This window comes from Myiozetetes cayanensis, unplaced genomic scaffold, assembly GCF_022539395.1.
Source record: "Myiozetetes cayanensis isolate MyiCay16 unplaced genomic scaffold, myiCay2020 scf2-11, whole genome shotgun sequence".
Classification (NCBI taxonomy): Eukaryota; Metazoa; Chordata; class Aves; order Passeriformes; family Tyrannidae; genus Myiozetetes; species Myiozetetes cayanensis.
Window position 1 is genome coordinate 68,998,767 of NW_026087411.1, and position 17,588 is coordinate 69,016,354.

The window sequence follows — 17,588 nt, forward strand, 5'->3', positions numbered from 1 at the left end:
GGAGACGTGCTCACAGCACAGCCCCTGCCCTGTGCCCAGGGCAGAGGGGTCTGTGAGCCAGGGCCCCAGCCAGCATCCATTGGGCATGGCATGGGACCAGTAAGGTATCCTGGGATGGTGCAGCGTAGCAAAACAGTTGTAAAAAAAACCAGCATTGGCAATGCTTTTACACTACCCGCCCAAATTACTGGCCTGTACCTGCATGGGTGCGTTTTTCAACACTGCCATGACAGTTAAGGTGCGAGAGAATCTGGGGGTTTTGTTTGTTTTTTGTTGTTGTTGTTTGGCTTGGGGTTTGTTGGCGCCTTATTTTTTTTTTTTACGGTATTCTTGACTCTAAATTAACTCAGTTTTTCACTTCAAACATATCTTAAGTGTGAGCAGATGGGCAGAAGCAGCAGCTCAGGTGGAACTGGCACAGGCGAACCCTGTACTCTCACAGTGTGGGAGTTTCCCCTCTGTGGCTCTGGGAAACACAGACCCTTGAGCTCTGCAGCTCGTGATCACGACTGCACTGCAGTCATTGTTTTTTACCAGGTGTGAAATGGTGATGAAATGCTCTTTTTCCATTAAAGCGTACGGCTTCCCTCACCCTGCTGATCGCCAGGCGAAGTCAAGCCACAGTTGTGTAGGGCTATGAGAAGTTGGACTGCTGAATATCTCACAAAATTAAATAATGGCCTAAAACTAGAACAGGGAACTTTTCTATTAGATCTGTTATTCCCTTTAAACACCTTCACAGCTTCTTTCCTGCTATGTGTTTTTCTTTGGAGGAGCTACCCTTAAAACCCTGTAGACTCTTTGCATAATTATCTTTTGTTTTGGTCCTCCTCACTCAGCATCTGTAGTGGTGCCTGCAAAAGCTTCAGCCAGCAGCTTGGCCGAGGGCAGCTGGTGACCTGAGCTGCTCACATATTCATTTCACTTTGGCCTTCTCCTGCACTTGTGTGGAGCATGTAGCATCTGGCTCACGAGGACCCCACTCGACTGTGGTGCAAGTAATCACTGTTAGTGTGCTTAGATCTGTCACGGCATTTTGTGACAGAGAAATAAGGAACAGTCGTGCCTCAGTGTCTGTGTTTAGTTAGGTAGGTTTCTTTTTTACACAGGTGTGATGCCACCACAAGAATTGTGAAGGAACAATAACATGCTTGGTTTGTAGGAGGAGCTGTATTGGCACCTTGGGATACATGGCTTTTCAGGCCAGGAGTTGGAGGCAGGAGGAGAAGGAAGGGCTGTGAGCAGGCAAGCGTGAAACATCGTGTACTGCCTGTGTTAGTCCTAAGATTTTTTAATTTTTCTTTAATACAAAATTATTTATACATAAGAAGAAGTATGTATATTAAAGAATGGTCAAGCCTGGCCTCAGTTGTTTCTGGCTGCAATTGCAAAGTTTCTCATTTTCACATAGTAATGTTGCTTTTGTTGCAGATTGATGTCCTCAAGGCAGACGTGGAGAGTGCTGAGTGGAAAATTTTGGAAAACCTGATCCTGGAAGATGTTGTTGAGCAGATAGGACAGCTGGTCTTTGAGGTGCACATCCACTGGCCCGGGTTTGAGGTTAGCGGCAATGACAGCACCGTGGTGCGGTACTGGTACAGTCTGCTCCGAGAACTGGAGCTGAAGGACTTCAGGCTTTTCCATACCTACAAAGACTTATCAAAACCACAGATGTTCCTGAAAAAGAACGCCTTCAACGCCAGTAGCTGTTACACACTGAGCTGGGTTAATACGAGATGGAAATAGCAGAAAGGAATTTATGATGTGTGACTGCGAGGCATCTGGCCTCGGAGCGTTATTGAAGAGGACTTTGGCATCCCTGGCTTAAGTTGCTAAATTTGTATGTAGTGACTTCTAACAAAATGGCCTGGCTTTTATATTTATATGTTGTCAAAAGACCTGGCACTAGCAGAAGATACATGGTGCAGATCTGTGTAGCAACATTTTTGTCAGTGGGCTCACTGTCTCAGAGGACAGAGGTTTCTGCAAGGGTTTGCCTGGGGGAGCTAGCAGCAAGGCTTTTCCAGGCTGCCCCATGCTCGAGCATGCCAGCAAGGCGGGGCTGCCCTGGGAAGCTCTGCTGGCTGAGCTGTGCCAGGCCTGGGGCAGGAGAGTGCTTCTGAGGAAGTGCCTTTCTAAGAAATGGTCAAGTGTTGCTTCTCTGTAAAGCAGTCCTCTTTGACTGGCACCTTCTTTACTTTGGCCTTGTTTCCTATGGAAGAAATTTTAGTCAAGAACAGTGTGTTCTTGAACCCACTGGCAAATTTCAGCTGAATTGGGCAGAGACAGAATTCACCACCAAACTAAATTTCTACCTATTTTGTTGAGCAGCTTCTGAGTGCTCTGACTTTGGCTCTTTAAGCTAGTCTGGCTGCATGAAGCAAGTTCAGCACTTCTGACACAGGAGGTGGTGGGACAGAGACACTCAGCTACCAGAAAAGCTGCTGCCAGTGCTCCCTCTCCTCTCCCTCCATAGTCTTCAGCCAGGGTTTGAAGTTCATCTGCTCAAAAACCAGCTTGATTTAAATTAGTCATGCAAAGGCTGCAGCAAATGACTTTTCATCTAGCAAGATACTTACCTAAAAGAGATGAAAGTGAAACCTGGTCTTTTTGTTTGTTTGTTTCTTTTGAACATTTGCTGGTGCCTTCTCCAGTGCTGTGCCTGGACACCTGCACCTCCTCAGCACCTCCCTGGCCCAGCTGCCTGTCCCTGGCACAAAGAGGCCAGACCCTGGATCTGCACCGATGCTGGCAGAGGTGGTGGCTCAGGCAGGTGCCCTGGTCTGCTGCTGTGCTGGGGCTCCACAGGCTGGCATGTGGTTTGTCTGCAGTGCACCCCCAAGGAGCCAGCCTTTGGCATTTCCTGGGGAGCTAAGGAATGGGGAGAGCTAAAAAATATATAGCAGGTTGGGGTTTTTCTTATTTTTAAAAGAATTTTGACATTAAACTTTGCATTAAAATACAAGATGTCACCACTTCCATGTCTTTAATATATGGCCCCTGTAACTGCCTTTGGTTTCTGACTTCTGCAGGGCTTGGTGTGCCTCAGCCCGGTGTTTTATTTTTAACAATTCTCTCCCTCTGTCCCCATGTAGTTCCTTCTCTTAGTCCTGACATTTTCTTCTTTCATACCCTCCTTTCCTTTTTCACCTCTCTGCTGCCTCACGACCCTCATCCCGTCCTTCCCAGAGCAGGAACCTGTGCTGGACCCAACAACTCCATAGGATCTCAGCAAGCAGCCAGAGGCAGGAGCTCTTCCTTCCAAGCAGACAAGTCAGCTTTCTTTCCGAGGCCCTGTTTTGCCTCACCAGTGGATTGAGCCATTCCCCTCACCTTCCCCAGGCTTTATTCCAAGCTTTCCTCCTCTCACACCTCTCTGAGGGCTCCTGCTGCTCCAGGATGGGCAGGGACCACTCTCGCCAGCAGAAACTGCTTCAGCCCTTTAGGCAGCCTTCCTCCCACCACCCTTGCTAGGGGACTGTGGGGAGCTCTGGCCCGAGCACCTGCCTCCCACCTCGACCTGAGGAGCCATTGTAGGGGTTGAAACTGCTGCAGCAAACCCAGCTTTGAGCATCTGCGTTGACCACAGAAGCCACAAACCTTGGATTGCTTTGGAAGATGCAGAAAACACCCCTCCCTGCTTCAGTTGGTGAAGGACTAATGTGGTGAGGGACTAGTGGAAATGGACGGGTTTTTAATCTCTTCAGTGAAAGCTGGCTCTGTACCCTCATGCGTTTTGGTTTGCATCAATCTTTCTAATTACATTTGAAACTTTAACTTTTTAAACAAACTCTTTCTTTTATAACAAATGCATGCTGGTTTTCAACCTAATGCTTTTCAGTCACAGACTGTGCTTTATGTCATATGGAGTCTCTGATTTATTGCCCCTCCCTTTTCATTTTACTTTTAAAAAGAAATCCCTCTACTTCTACAGTAGGATTTGCTGAAGTGGAGTTTAATTTTAAGGGAGGGACTTAACATGGGCTTCTGCACATCAAATGCCTCATTTAGGGAAGAAGGTGGACGGTGCTGCTGGATTGGGACTACTGACAGATGGTGATCCCAGCTGTGCCTGTGCTAGGAAATTTAGCAGTGACAGGCAGCATTCACAGGAGTGGCTGCCTGGTTAACTGACAAGATCCTGGGCACAGTTTTGGCTCAGGCCATCTAGGATTCTCCCAGATGATTCCTAGGCACAGTCATGAGTTGGCACAGCCATGAGTTAGCCCAAGCCAAAAACAGCCTGGATGCAGCCACCTTGTTTGAGAAGCTGAAAGTGTTTAGTAAATGGACATGGCCAGGCCATCTTTTCCAGTTTGTCTTAAGGCTGAGGAATACCCGCTGGTGCCATTTTGTTTTCTGGTATAATTTTACAATTCTTCCGCTGTGAGGGGGTAATCCTGGTTACATGTACAAACTGGGGGATGAGACGCTGGAGAGCAGCCCTGCAGAAAGAGTTCTGGGGTTCTGGTCAGTGGCAGGATGAATATGAGGCAGCAGTTTACCCTGTCAGTCAAAAGGGCCAACCATATGCTGGGGTGCATCTGGCACAGCATCACCAGCTGGTTGAGGGAGGTGCTCTACTCTGCACTGCTGACCTTGAGTACTGTGTGCAGTTTTGGATGCCACAGTATGAGGACATCAAACTATTAGAGTGTGTCCAGAGGAGGGTGACCAAGATGGTGCAAGGTCTCGAGGGCAAGACTTACAAGGAGCGGCTGAGATCACTTGGCTTGTTCAGAGTGGAGAAGAGAAGGCTGAGCAGTGACCTCATTGCAGTCTACAACTTCCTCAAGGGAGGCAGTGGAGGGGGAGGTGCTGCTCTCCTCTCTCCAGTGACAGGACATGAAGAAATGGAATGAAGCTGTGTCAGGGGAAGTTCAGACAGGACACTGGGAAAGGGTTCTTCACCCAGAAGGTGGTCAGTCAGTGGAACAGGCTTCCCAGGGAAGTGGTCATGGCACCAAGCCCGTCAGAGTTCAAGGGGTGTCTGGTCGACTCTTTCAGTCGTACGGTTTGGTTTTAGGTAGGCCTGTGAGGAGCAGTGAGTTTGTCTCAATGATCCTTACTGAATCTCTTCCAACTTGAGATATTCTAAGATTCTATAAAAGTAGCCCCTGTTTCTGCTTCTGCACATCCTGCCTGGACCAGGGAGCAAGAGGCTTTGCAGTCACCCAGAGCAGGACGCTGTGGGGGCCCACCACGTCCTCAGCTCTGCAACAAAATCAAGATGACCTGCTACAGATGCATTGAATTCCCCACGTCCAAGAGTTGGGCAAAGGACTTTCCTCAGGGCCAAGCTGCCTATTGCCATCCCTGAGCCAGCTAATACACAACCCATGAGATCCATGACCTTAGAAAATGAGTAGGAAATGCCTTCTCTGTGACAGCCATGCTTCCTATAACCCTCATACGTTAAGTACTGAGGTTGTTTAATGATGCAGGGCCATGAGGAGATTCATCAAAATGTGAGAGGCTGCCAGGGTTTCCTAAACTAATATCTAGCTTATTGGAATGATCGCAATTGGTGCACTGCAGAATGGCTCAACTCCCATTTTTCAAATAATGGGGTGGCAAAAGTCCAGCTGTGAGTCCTGATTTATTAATAAAATTTAAAAATATGGGCTCTAGCACTGTACAGGTTTTTTCTCCTACCTAGTCTTAGAATAAGTAGCTTATTATCATTTGTTTAAGAAACCAATAGATTGAGGGCAAAAAACAAATCAAATGACTTCTCCCAGATGTTAAAATTCCAAAGCGTATCTTCCATAGTTTATTTCTCTGAAGTAAAAATGATGATATGGCAATTACAGAAGTGGAGTAGAGGTCCATCCTGGTTTTTCTTTGGTTAGTAAGACAATTCAGTAAATTCTCAGCTAATCTCTTGCTTGGGATTGCCAGGTAGTCAGGAACACTTCAGGCTACATCTTCTGCACAAAAAGATTCCAATAACTATGGTAATTTTAAAGAGAACCTTATCTCAAATGCAGGATAGATAAAAGCCATCTATCATTCTGGAGGCAGTTATGGGATATTGTGGGAGAAAATGAACAGCACCTATTTAATGCACTGTCTGTGCCTTTCTACTTCACATCTGTTGGAGCACAGTTCAGCCTTTCTGAGATCTTGCTTTTGTGCCCTTATCCCTCTTCTCTTTTACTGATCTCTTTTACCTAAAGGAGAGACCCTTAAATGAATTCAGTTCCCATCTCCTAAGGACTGAGCTGCCAGGTATGTGCACAGCGAGAAGACAAGCCAGTGCTGGCTGAATGCCCCAGTGGACAGGCTGGTGCTGAGGGGCGTTGTGTGCGGTAAGGTTTTGTCCACCCACTGCTGTACCCAGGCACAACTGCTGTACACCCTGCTCAGGTGGTATCTCCAGCCTGTTATGGACTGTGCTGAGAGAGAAAGGTAGGGATCTGGGAATTCTGTCATCCACAGGCTCATGCTGCTTCAGCCAGAGCTGAGGATCCACCAGCCAAGCCCTGCCAAATCTACTGCTACATGCTGTCTCTCAACCAGACCAGCTACCTCAGGGACATCTGCATGTGTCTGGCATCCATGTTTGAGCTGGCCTTGTTCCTGTAGGATGGCTCTTTGCAGGGAGCCTTCCACTGCCCAGGAGCAGCTCTGGAGGAAAGAGCCTGTTGGAAAGACTGTGAAGCAGGTGATGAGCTTGTTGAGACCATCTCCATGCAGCGACCATATGCCAGTGTTGCACTCCACATCTCTCCCCAGATCAGACCTGCACAGAAACCACCATAGGTTCCCCTTCTCCAAGAGTTAAGTACAGAGTGCACCATTAAAACCAGTGTGGGCAGGGCATTCTGCCCTTACAGCCACAGCCTGGAGACCGGTAATGGTGTGGCCATGCCCAGGCGAGAATAAAGGGCCCATGGCTTGTCTTGGCATTGCTAAAAGGCTGCCACACCTGGGCAGCAGCATCCAGCATCTCTTGCAGAGAATGCAGCAGAGCCCATTTTTCCCTCTCACCAGCCAGAGAGAGAGGAAGAGAGATGGCTCCTCAGAGCCACTGCAGGGCCCTTCCCTTGGCAGCAGCTAAGGAGGAAAGTCAGACTTGGCCCCAGATCTGCTCAGCATCACTGTTATGGGTATTGCCCAGCCCCGCTCTCCCCACAGACTCCTGGCCTACCGTCCCCAGGTGCATTGGGCATCTCCCCCTGCTCCCTGTAGGCATCCACATCAGCTCTCCAGAGCAGCCAGCTCATTGCCTGCAGCCCAGGAGCCTCCTTACTGCCCACACTTGAGGTCATTCATGGTGGCCACAGCCAGTGCCAACCCCAGCTAACAAAGACACGATGACCAAGTCTCATTCCTGATGCGGAGTCATAATTGCATCACTTGGACAACTCCACCAGGAGATGTTTCAGGTCAGTCTGAAGTGGATCTTTCCAGAGATGACCCATGTGTAGGGGCAGTTTTATTTGCACAGATCCTTCTGTGAGGGTATTTCTCTTTCAGAGAGGCCCACAGCGACTTACAAATCACACACATTTGTGAGTCAGAATTTACAGGTGCTGCCTGTGACCTAGTGAAGAGCAGCAACAGATGTGAATCCCCCAAAACCATCACAGTTAATACTGCATCGTGAGCTTTCCATAGAGAGCCCATGGTAGCATGTTAGAACATTAACATGCTCCTCCAGAAAAACCTGTCTCTTTCTGAATGCCACGCTGGCTTCCTTGGAGTTTCAAAAATTTGACCAAAGGTCTGACCTCCTGCTGCACTCCAAAACCTGCCATTTATTGCATGCTCTTCTGGCCCCAGGCTTTGATCCCATCAGTGACTTGTGAAGGGTTGTTCTTCAGGGGAGCCTCTCAACTGTGAAAGAACAAAGAAAGCATAAAGGGAACATATGTCTGGCCTTTCCTGGCAGATGCCAAGAAGACAAATCACCCAGTAGCACACCTGAAGAAATGGCACTCATTCTCTCTGGTAAATTATTCAACAGCTGAGACCATCTGGTTCATTACAAAACTTTGATTTCATGAGCTTCATTAGCTGCTCCCTTGTCCTTGAAAAGATCCTCAGGGTTATTCAGTAGGAAATCACTCGTGATTCTTTCCTGCTTGTTAACACAATGTGACACTTAATTGCAGTCAGTAGAGACCTGGTTTAGTGCTGATGGAAGTTCAGAGCCGACCTACATTCAGGGACATTTATACCTGCTTCCCCACCTGGCTTTCAGGGGCGGCACCTGCAGAGCAAGCCTGGCACTTGAAGGGAACCACCTGCAACAGTGAATTGATTTCTTCCCTGAAATAGAAGTCTCTGATCAAGACACAGTTTGACCTGCCCGCTGTAAAGAGTTTCAGCTGGTTCCCAAAGAGACCTTTGCAGACAGCCCATGTTACGTCCCTTATCCCGATAAGGCAGCACCTTACACAAGGGGGAAATGGGAGTCCGCTTTCTGCTGCCTGGAAATGTTGACTCAAATGTGAATACCACTGCCACGTCCCTGCTCTTTTTGGTGGATTACCACCATAGGTGTTTGGCTTTAAGCAGTTTCCTGAAAGGAAGTGCAGCGCCATACACAGGACAGAACTTATGCAAGTAATGAAAATGCTTCTGTGCCTCAGCTGGTATTTTCACCCCCATATTTGAAATTCCACATTTGAATCAAACACAAACAGTGTGGATCCCATCCTTGCATCCACCTTCAGATATTTAGAGTGGAGCCACCACCCAGGGCGCCACCACCCTTGCAGGGAGGAGGGGACGGTCTGACCCGTGTCAGACCTCTAAGGTGGCAGCAGCAGCAGCAGCAGCAGCAGCAGCAGCAGCAGCAGCAGCAGCAGCAGCCGTGCCCTGGGAGGACCTGCATCTCTCCGTGGACACCAGCCAGGAGCAGCCAAGACACAGAGGCTAGGGCTTTACCAGACAACCCCACACTGACCCCTCAAACTGACTTGCCAGGCAGGAGAGGCCCTTGAAGTGCCTTTTAGCTATTTCTTTATGAAGGGAAGGAAAATTGCTCCAAGAAGTAGGAGAATTCAGGATCTGAAGAAATATTCAATAAGGGAATTCCATTTGTTTAATACTGGAAGAATAATGACAAAAAGCAAACAAAAGCCCCTCGCCCTGCTGTACCATGGTATTCCCAAAGGGTCAGCAGCGGGGCAGAGAAAGGAGCTTGCTGCAGGGAAGCTCTTCTGACAAAACGCAACGTGGTTTTGAAAACTCCAGGGAATGGGCCTTCCCTCTTTTCCCTGTAGATGTCTGGCCTGACAAATGATTTTAGAGTCTGAGTTCCCTTTCTGTCTCCAAGGAAGGGAGAACGTTTTATAGAGTACATGAGGAGGAGTTGAAGGAGCAAGACTGTATAGGGATGCCAAAGCAAAATATAAACAACTCTTGTGGGTGAGCAAAGAGCCAGGTGTGTGTGGAAATGAGCCTGGTGCAAGCTAGGGTGGGAAGTTAAATTGTTACAGATCTTCTAGGACAGGACTATTTTTGCCTTTTTTTTTTTTTTTTTTTTAATATTGCTGTGCAAGACTTTAAACTCCACCAAAAAAAAAAAAATATAGACTAATTCCGCAATATCTGGGGAAAAGGAGCAAGACGCCAACTGTGGGGCAATTAGGCTGGGACGAGAAGAATCTGCACTGCCAGAACTATGTCTGGATAACTGTCAGTGGTCTTGAAGCTCCATGAAGTTCCTATTACTGAAAACAACTCCCTAGAGGATTTGTGTTGCTGTCTTCTTTTCCCAAGCCAGAGAAGCAGGCTCAGTTAGTCTTGACATCTTTCAGACTAACCAAAAAACCCAAAGGCCTAATGAGAACCTCTCACTCTACTGACCAGCACAGCACATCTGCAGTAACTTTGCATTTGAGGAGCCTCCCAGTGGCACGAAGCACAGCAGGACAAAAGGAGGCTCAGAAAGGCTCAGTGCTTTAGCACATAACATGTTTTTAATATTCTGTCATACAAAACAATGGACAGGTCTGAGGTCAAGCTTCCAGTGGGCCTGGTGAATTCACAGGTCCCTGGCCTGTTGAAAGTACTGCAACTCGTTTCTGAAAGCTTTAGACTCTGCAAGCAGTTTCTATAAACACAGCCCTGCCACAAGCAGTTTTCTCTGAGTGCTGCACAAGACAGCCGTGGTGTCTGTTTTGCTTATCAAGATGCCTAACAGAAAAGACACATTTTACTGCAAAGTATGAGACTTAAATTTCGAGTGTATGCTAGTGAAGTACTACCTACAGTAACAAGTCCTTAAGTAGTCTCCAGGGGAACAACCCCCGTGGCAACTGATTTTTTCTGGCATATAGGCTCAACTGTTCATACAGCCTTCCAAGCAAAACTCCCTTCCCTCCTCCACTCTCCGCGTGTTCCCCCTCGTGCAGGCTGCTTGTCATATGGAGTCTTCCTAGCAAACAGGAGCAGGATTTTGTAATAACCAGCTGGTAGAAAGAAGGAAAGTACATGATGTTACTGGGCTGTCAGAGCTGCAAGGCTCCCTGTTTAAATCAGCCGTTAAAGACCGCAGTGTTAAACGGCATATTGAACATCTGCTTGCTGCTAAAAATCGGCTTTTTACAAGACAATCTTGGACTTTTCTGGATGCACCGTAATTCTGATGTTTGTTCTTCATAATGAGGGCAAAGACTGAGCAGCCCCATCTTACTGGGGACAGTTATAAACTCTGAGCAAGACAGATGCCAAGACCATCTGCTTCAAGACAGCCAGCCTCCTCACCAGCAAGTTGCACGAGGATATGTGGGACATTTCCCTCTCTCATATATGAAAAAAGTCCAAGAAAAAAGCTGGCTAAAGGCCAAAAGAACTATCAAGTTCCCCTGGTAGAACTCTAAGAATGATGGACGTAGTTGCCTGATCTTTAAGACTTCCACCGTAATCAGTATTAATAAAAGCAGCAACATATTGGCACGTCATTTCTGAGAGTTACAGATGCGTGACCCAGGGGAACAAAATCGTGATGCTGCAACAGCAGCCCTGCACTCCAGCTTGCCTGTATTCCTTCCTGGCACTGCAACACACTTGTCTGCAACCCTCCCAAGATGCTCTTTTCGGCTTGAATCACTGTGTTGCATTCTCCATCTAATGTCAGAGGAGAATAAACTGGGGGAACTCTAAATGCATGCTTTCCTTTTCTCCCAACACTGCCTTTTCCCCAGCTCTGTCTGCTCAAGGGCCAGTTTCAGCCTAGGGGGTCTAGACCAGACTTGCTCTGACCAACACTTAGAGCAATTTCTGGTGAAACACGAAGTGAGGAAGAGAAGGGAAGGACATGATTTGAGTTGATTAGTCCAGAAAGAAATCTCTTTCCATGTGGCTGCTGGAAAGTCAAGTCTAGACTCGCACCACACTGACAACACGCCATCTATCCCTGTGCACAGCAAACTAGCTGACAACACAAGCTTTGCAGTTTGCAACTCTCAAGCTGACAAGAGGGAATTATCCTCATAAAAATTCCCCCTGCAGGCTTCAATGCAGATGTGAGAAATTCCACAAAAGATTAACGAAGTGACCAACTGTGAGGGACAAAGGATTTTATCTGAAAGTTTCTAAGGAAATGCCAATTCTGGCCTTGCTGCAAACATTTAATCCCAGTTCATCAACTCCAACAGAATTGATTGAAACATTTCTCCTTTTTTTCTTCCAAAGACAACACCCAATATATTACTGCAAGTTTATACACTTATTTTTATACTTTGCATTTACATATTTTTGAATATATATCTCAAGTTGCTGGAAACCATGACAGTGATACATGGAAAAACACAGCACAAGTGACAGAGCCAAGCGTTTTGTGTACTATGATTTAAATGCTTTAAAGGCATTTGGGAAAGGTGTTTCTGATGTGAAAGCTGATATTTGTTCCTGTGAGAAGTTTCTCTATTTGCTCTATTCCTCTTCTCCTCCCTATTTCCCTGTACATACTAACAGTCAACGGTCAGGGCACACTGTAGCTGCCCAAATTATTTCAGCCCCCTTTCTTGAAGCAGGACCTGGGGCAGAGCACACACCAGAGCTCAACTCCCAGCTCAGGAATCAAACCTTCCCTATAAAAAGCACCCTGTTGGAAATCCACCCTCTGTGAGACAGCAGCAGCTCCTTCCCACCCACACCCTGAAGAGCAGAGAAACAGGAACACCATCTTCTCTCCCTGCAAAGGAGATCAGTCATCAGGACATGCTGGACCAGCTCTTCCCTCTCTCTCTCTCCAGGCTCTACCATTTCCTATCTCAGTACTCACATGGGTGCAAGGCTGGGCAAGGCCCAGTTACCACCCATATCCACTGCTTGTGAAAATAGTGTGTGGAGTTTTTCAGGCACACAAGGCTACTGAGATGGGAGAGTAAACAGAAACATGTAAACTTGGTGCAGTTACACACCAGCACGAACTGACACTGGAACGACTCCTGAGCTCAGCTTTAGAGTTGGTCTAAAAATGCCAAAGCTCCATGTTCACTCACAAGAGCCTACCTTGTGTAAGTACTCTGTGAAAGACCAGAATTGTCTTGCAACCAAATAACCCAAAACCCACAAAACAACCAATCCATTTCCTTCCATCTAGACCATCTGGGATTCTTTGCCTCAGCTTCTCTCCTGCTGTCAATTAAGACAGTTACTCCTGGATGAGCAGTGATTGGATTTACAGTAAACAATATAGTATAATTCAAACCTGTAATTAAAAGACTGATCAATGGGATAAGATTTGCTACATGTTTTTACTTCCATTATGAGCTCAAAAAGAGAGAGGAGACTGGGAACTGAAAATATTTTTTTCTCCTGTTACCAGCTTGCATTAGTTTTGAATGAACACTGCTAGAGAATGAGTTTATCCAGTACAACTGCAAATTAAAATACCAAATGATAGAAAATATTTTATATGGACACTGCAAGATAGAAAAAATGAATAAAAATAAGTAGACTTTTTATAAAAAGATTTATTAAAAATAAGTTCTTTTGAGAGAAAAAGTGTGACATGTACATACATTAAATTGTCAAAACGTTCATGGGGCTTATAATACAAGCTATTCCAAACTGAACAAGAGACATTAACTTTTTTTTTTTTTTAAATATGTCATGCTTATCAGAACAAAAGCAGCATATGGGGAACAAAAACCAAACACATAGCACCCCACCATTACAAGCAAAATCTTGAAAATGAGGACTACTGGCAAAGGTGAAAGTTGGTCATCATCATGATTCTACAGAAAGAAACTATGACTATGTATGAATGCAGTCTTCAGTTGATAAGAGTTTACCTGACACGTGATAGCTTCCAATTAGTTCTTCATTTCTACTCTGAAATAACAAATCTCAGTAAGTGGGTTTGTGCTTTATAAAGGCAGAAGTATTTTGGTGACAACAAAATACCACCTAAAACCAGGTAAACAAACACATCTTTTCCAGCTCTTGCAGTAGGTACCAAAGGTTTCTTTTTTTGGAAGAAAGTTAACAATTGCTGGGTTTCTCCTTTGACTCCTCACATCTCTGACAGCCAGAACCACAGAAATAGTTTTTCTTAGAATTACTTTATTTTACAAGAATGTTTTTCACAAGCAGTGACAGGACAAACTAGCACGTGATTCTGCATGCTTCAGATGACCTCAGCTCCTCATACCCAGATGCCATATTTAGAACTATATCCTTTCAGTTGAGCCTTCTGAAGATTTCTTGGATTTTAGTGCATATATACAGCGAGCTGAGAACTGCAGTATTACACACACCTACCCATCCTCACAGCAGAATTCACTCTGATCTCAGATGTGTGCAGGACTTGCATCTCTAGGTCTCTGTAGTCTCCTCTTTAGTCCCACAGTTTAATAAGACCATCCCAGCCGCACGTAATGACTTTAGATGTTTCGTGTGGATGCCACACTGCACCAATACAGACTTTATCATGTGCTTTTAATCTGCTGTAGAGTTTTGTCGTCTTCCAGTCCCAGATGTTCAGTTTTCCATCTGCATCTCCAGATATCACATAGCTATATTAACAGAATTAAAATAAAAGTTGTATCATGTGCGAAGACTGCTTGTATTAAAACACTGTTACAGTGAGCAACAGAAAGGAGCTTCCCCCAGTGAGCTTCCTGTCTGACAGCCTGCAAACAAACCTACCAGAAAATTAGCATTCACGCTGCGCTGCAGAGCGCACAAGTCCTGCAGAAGGTGATTCATCAACTGTGAGGTAAATGTGCTAAGCAATGCGATTATACCATACCCTGTGTTACTGGAACCAAAGAGAATACATCAGCAAAAGAGAAAGTGCCAGAAGTTCCTCTAAAATTTATACACACTTCTTCCTCCAGCTTTGCTGAGGTTATTCTCCAGTTTTTACAGTAACTGATGTCTTATGTGCATATGGCACTAAGTGTATGGGCATATTACTGAGCCAACAGGAAGAAAGGGGTGGTTGTCTGAACAGCTAATGAGGATCCCTACACCAGACCTAGAAACTGGGAAAGCAGGTAACTCTAGACAATGTTGTGGGAACAGGCCCTGCGCTGCAGACCACGTGCAATAAGGAGCCAGATGTGAGTCAGACATGGAAGCCTCCTGTGGTGCGCCAGGATGAGGTAAAACGAGGGGAGTCTCCGGATGGTTTAATAGTAATGTAGCACTCCCGGGCAGGTGGAGCTCGTTAGGCCTTAAAGGCAATCCATCTACATCCTAAGGACCTCGCTGCCACCGTCCAAGCTCGCTTGGCCCCGGCAGATGAACCTTAGGATTAAAGGGTGGGCTCAGTTCTGCGCACACTGTGTCTCACCTAAAAAATCCAATGCGCAGGCTGGAAGGTGGAAAGACCTTCCCCGGATCTTCGCTCGTGAAGACTGGCCATTATTATAGATCATCTTCAGTGAATAGGGGATCTGGACTACCCAGATTGTTTTCTAAATGTTCTTCAGAGCAATCCCCAAGGATAACTTAGTGCTATCCTATGCTAAGAGTAAACTTTCTGTTCTACCGCCTGGCTAAGGAACTCCGATGCTGAGCTGATAGAATGGCTGTGCACACGTGAATGTTGCAGAGGATTCAAAAAGAAATTTAGTGTCTGTACCTGCAAGTTGTAAGATGAAGTTCATTTCCAGGAAAACTTACCTCATATCAGGTGAAAAATCCACTTGACAGGCGTAGCCAGCTACCATGTGACCTTTGAAAATTTTCTTTTTGTTTAATCTGAATCTGTTCTGAGCTCCAAAAATCAGAATTTGGTTATCCATTGACTGGCAAGCCAACCATTTCCCTATAAATGCAATAAGAAGAAGTGGTATAAGGCTGCTGCATCTGAAGAAAGAGACGTAACTAGAATTTTTTAAGAGATTTTTTATAATTTTTCTTGCACAATCCTAATCCAGATTTTCATTGTGTAGCAGCTGATATTGCTTCTGCCTGGTACAACTGCCAAGAGCCAAAATCTTACATTCCTACAAATGCACTAGGGACTCTAGCAAAGCTCTGGCTGTTACAACAAGGTGCTGCACCAGCCCTGCTGACATACTCTTAAGCTTTTCAGCTATGGAGTAAGCCTGCTGGGGCATGCACTCAGGTAGCTCAGATCAGGGAGAAAACCCCACATCTAGCTGCAATCTATTTCAGCACCTGTTTTGTGGGTACTCTAAGACAGTCGTGTCTTATTTTCTTTATGGAAAAAGCAAGCCTAAGGTAGACTCAGGAGTCTGAAAATACTTATATTTTTGCAACTATTTAGCATTCGCTGCTTTAATAGAATGCAATAATAAAGATATTTTAGTAAAAGAAAACATGGAGGCTTTTCTAATCTTAACTCTATCTCATTTTCCATCTTGGCAGTGCATTGACTCCTGCCTGAGAATCCAATGAAGGTGATATCCTACAGAACACCCTAGAACAGAGACTTCTGTCCTGAACTCTGCATGTTGTCACTGCCTTTATGGTGCTTTACCCGAACAGTGATAACATAAAATGTGCTGACTGTACATCTGATCACTCTTCCTGCTACTAGTTTGGAATTTGAGGATTGTCTTCAGCCTCCCAAGGTAACAAATGAAGTGTGTACCCCAAGCATGTTATTCTCCTCTTCTACTTTTGAAAAGGTCTGTTTCCTGAGTTGCTCAGAAGAAATTAGAGTAGAGCAAGTTGTGCAATTTCAAAACCGGGGTGAAAAAGGCCAGCTTAGGAAGCTAACATTGTCAAATGCAGCTACCTCCTTCTCCAGAATCTTCCTTTTAATATTAGGAACCCGCTTCGTTTTTAAAGAACAAAACATTTACACTGCAAAGCAAATACAATTTGATGCTGATAGCTGGCTGGAAACGTCAGCAGTGCAACAAGCTGATCAACCACTACTCAGCATAATGGGACTGTTAACTGCAAATCTGGCAACACTTTAATAATGGTTACACTAAATGGCTATTTAAATTTGGCCAAAACAAATAACAGAGATTTGTCCTGTAAGAAGGTTTTTCAGTGATTACTTGAGCCCCTAAACCTTTCTCCTCCTTCAGTATGATTCTAGTTGAAGAACATAAACCAGTGAAACATTAACATAAAGAAACACTGAGATAATTTGGGATTTCTCTTACGCAAGAGTTATTTGGCCTATATTCAGAACAGAAAGGAACAGGATCACGTACAACATCAGTTTCTGCTTTAACAGTTGCACCACAAGGACTACTGAACTTGCTTAGTACTTTGCCACTGCTGTCAGTTCCCACCATTGTTTCTCTTAATATTTCAAATACAGCAAAGAGCACATGGTAGCTCTGTGAAAGGAGAGTCCTTTTGCCCTGTCTGGATGAAGATCTAATTTTAAATGGATAGTTACCCTGATATAAACACTCATTTTGACATGTGTTCTTCTTAAGACTTTTAAATCAAAACCAGAACCAGTCCAATCACACAGTGATTGGCAAGGGGAGTAGTGTAGGGTGACAAGGGGATGCAATGCAGCAATACTACAGAGATATAATCAGTAAGATATGCCTTAGTAAATTAGGCCTAAGGAGGCAGTAAAGTGTTAACCTACCATTTGGAGACAAAGTCACAGCTGGCATGGAATGCATGCTTGGTTCAGCAATGTACTTGAAGTCTACAGGAATGTCCCTGCAAAAGGAAGAAGTATGTGCTTTATGAAGACATGGAGATCATCCAAAGAGCTGCCTCCAGTCAGCTGATTTACTTAGTGACTGAACCCTAAAGAACATATCATGATGTCCAAAGGAAGAATATGCAAAAGATCAAAAATATTATTGATGCCCACCTAGAGAGCTCCAGCCACACCATAACCTCCGATAACGTGAATTTACCCTCATCAAATGACCCAGAGTCTAATGCAGAATCATAATTCCAATTGTTAAGAATAAAACTGTAACACCACGATCCTTTATTGCCTCCATTATAATTGCAGCTCGTACAGAATTCTTATATAAGTAGATATAGACTGATAAATATGTGTATATAGACTGATATATATATGTGTATATCTTACTGGGATATTTTACTGACTTTTAACTGGAATATTTCTGCCTTTTTTTCCCCCTCTTTTTTCAAAGGAAAACAAACCAGGAGACTCACTCATCTCTCTGACAATACCCTTTTCCTCCTAATCTCCC

At 45.2% G+C, this 17,588-nt stretch overlaps 2 protein-coding genes across 3 annotated transcripts in view; one reads left to right on the plus strand and one right to left on the minus strand.

Annotated features, from left to right (window-relative positions):
- The window catches only part of METTL24 (methyltransferase like 24), a 47,166-nt gene extending 44,193 nt beyond the window's left edge, over window positions 1-2,973 (plus strand). For both annotated transcript variants that reach the window (XM_050315884.1, XM_050315885.1), the window contains one exon: window positions 1,432-2,973. In XM_050315884.1, the coding sequence (XP_050171841.1) occupies window positions 1,432-1,746 (315 nt within the window). In that variant the 3' untranslated portion in view covers window positions 1,747-2,973. The remainder of the gene's footprint in view (window positions 1-1,431) is intronic.
- A 9,945-nt stretch (window positions 2,974-12,918) lies between these two features.
- The window catches only part of CDC40 (cell division cycle 40), a 37,538-nt gene continuing 32,868 nt past the window's right edge, over window positions 12,919-17,588 (minus strand). The window contains exons 13-15 of the mRNA XM_050315866.1: window positions 17,003-17,079; window positions 15,097-15,241; window positions 12,919-13,982 (exon numbers count right to left, since the gene is read on the minus strand). Of these exons, the coding sequence (XP_050171823.1) occupies window positions 13,805-13,982; window positions 15,097-15,241; window positions 17,003-17,079 (400 nt within the window). The 3' untranslated portion in view covers window positions 12,919-13,804. The remainder of the gene's footprint in view (window positions 13,983-15,096; window positions 15,242-17,002; window positions 17,080-17,588) is intronic.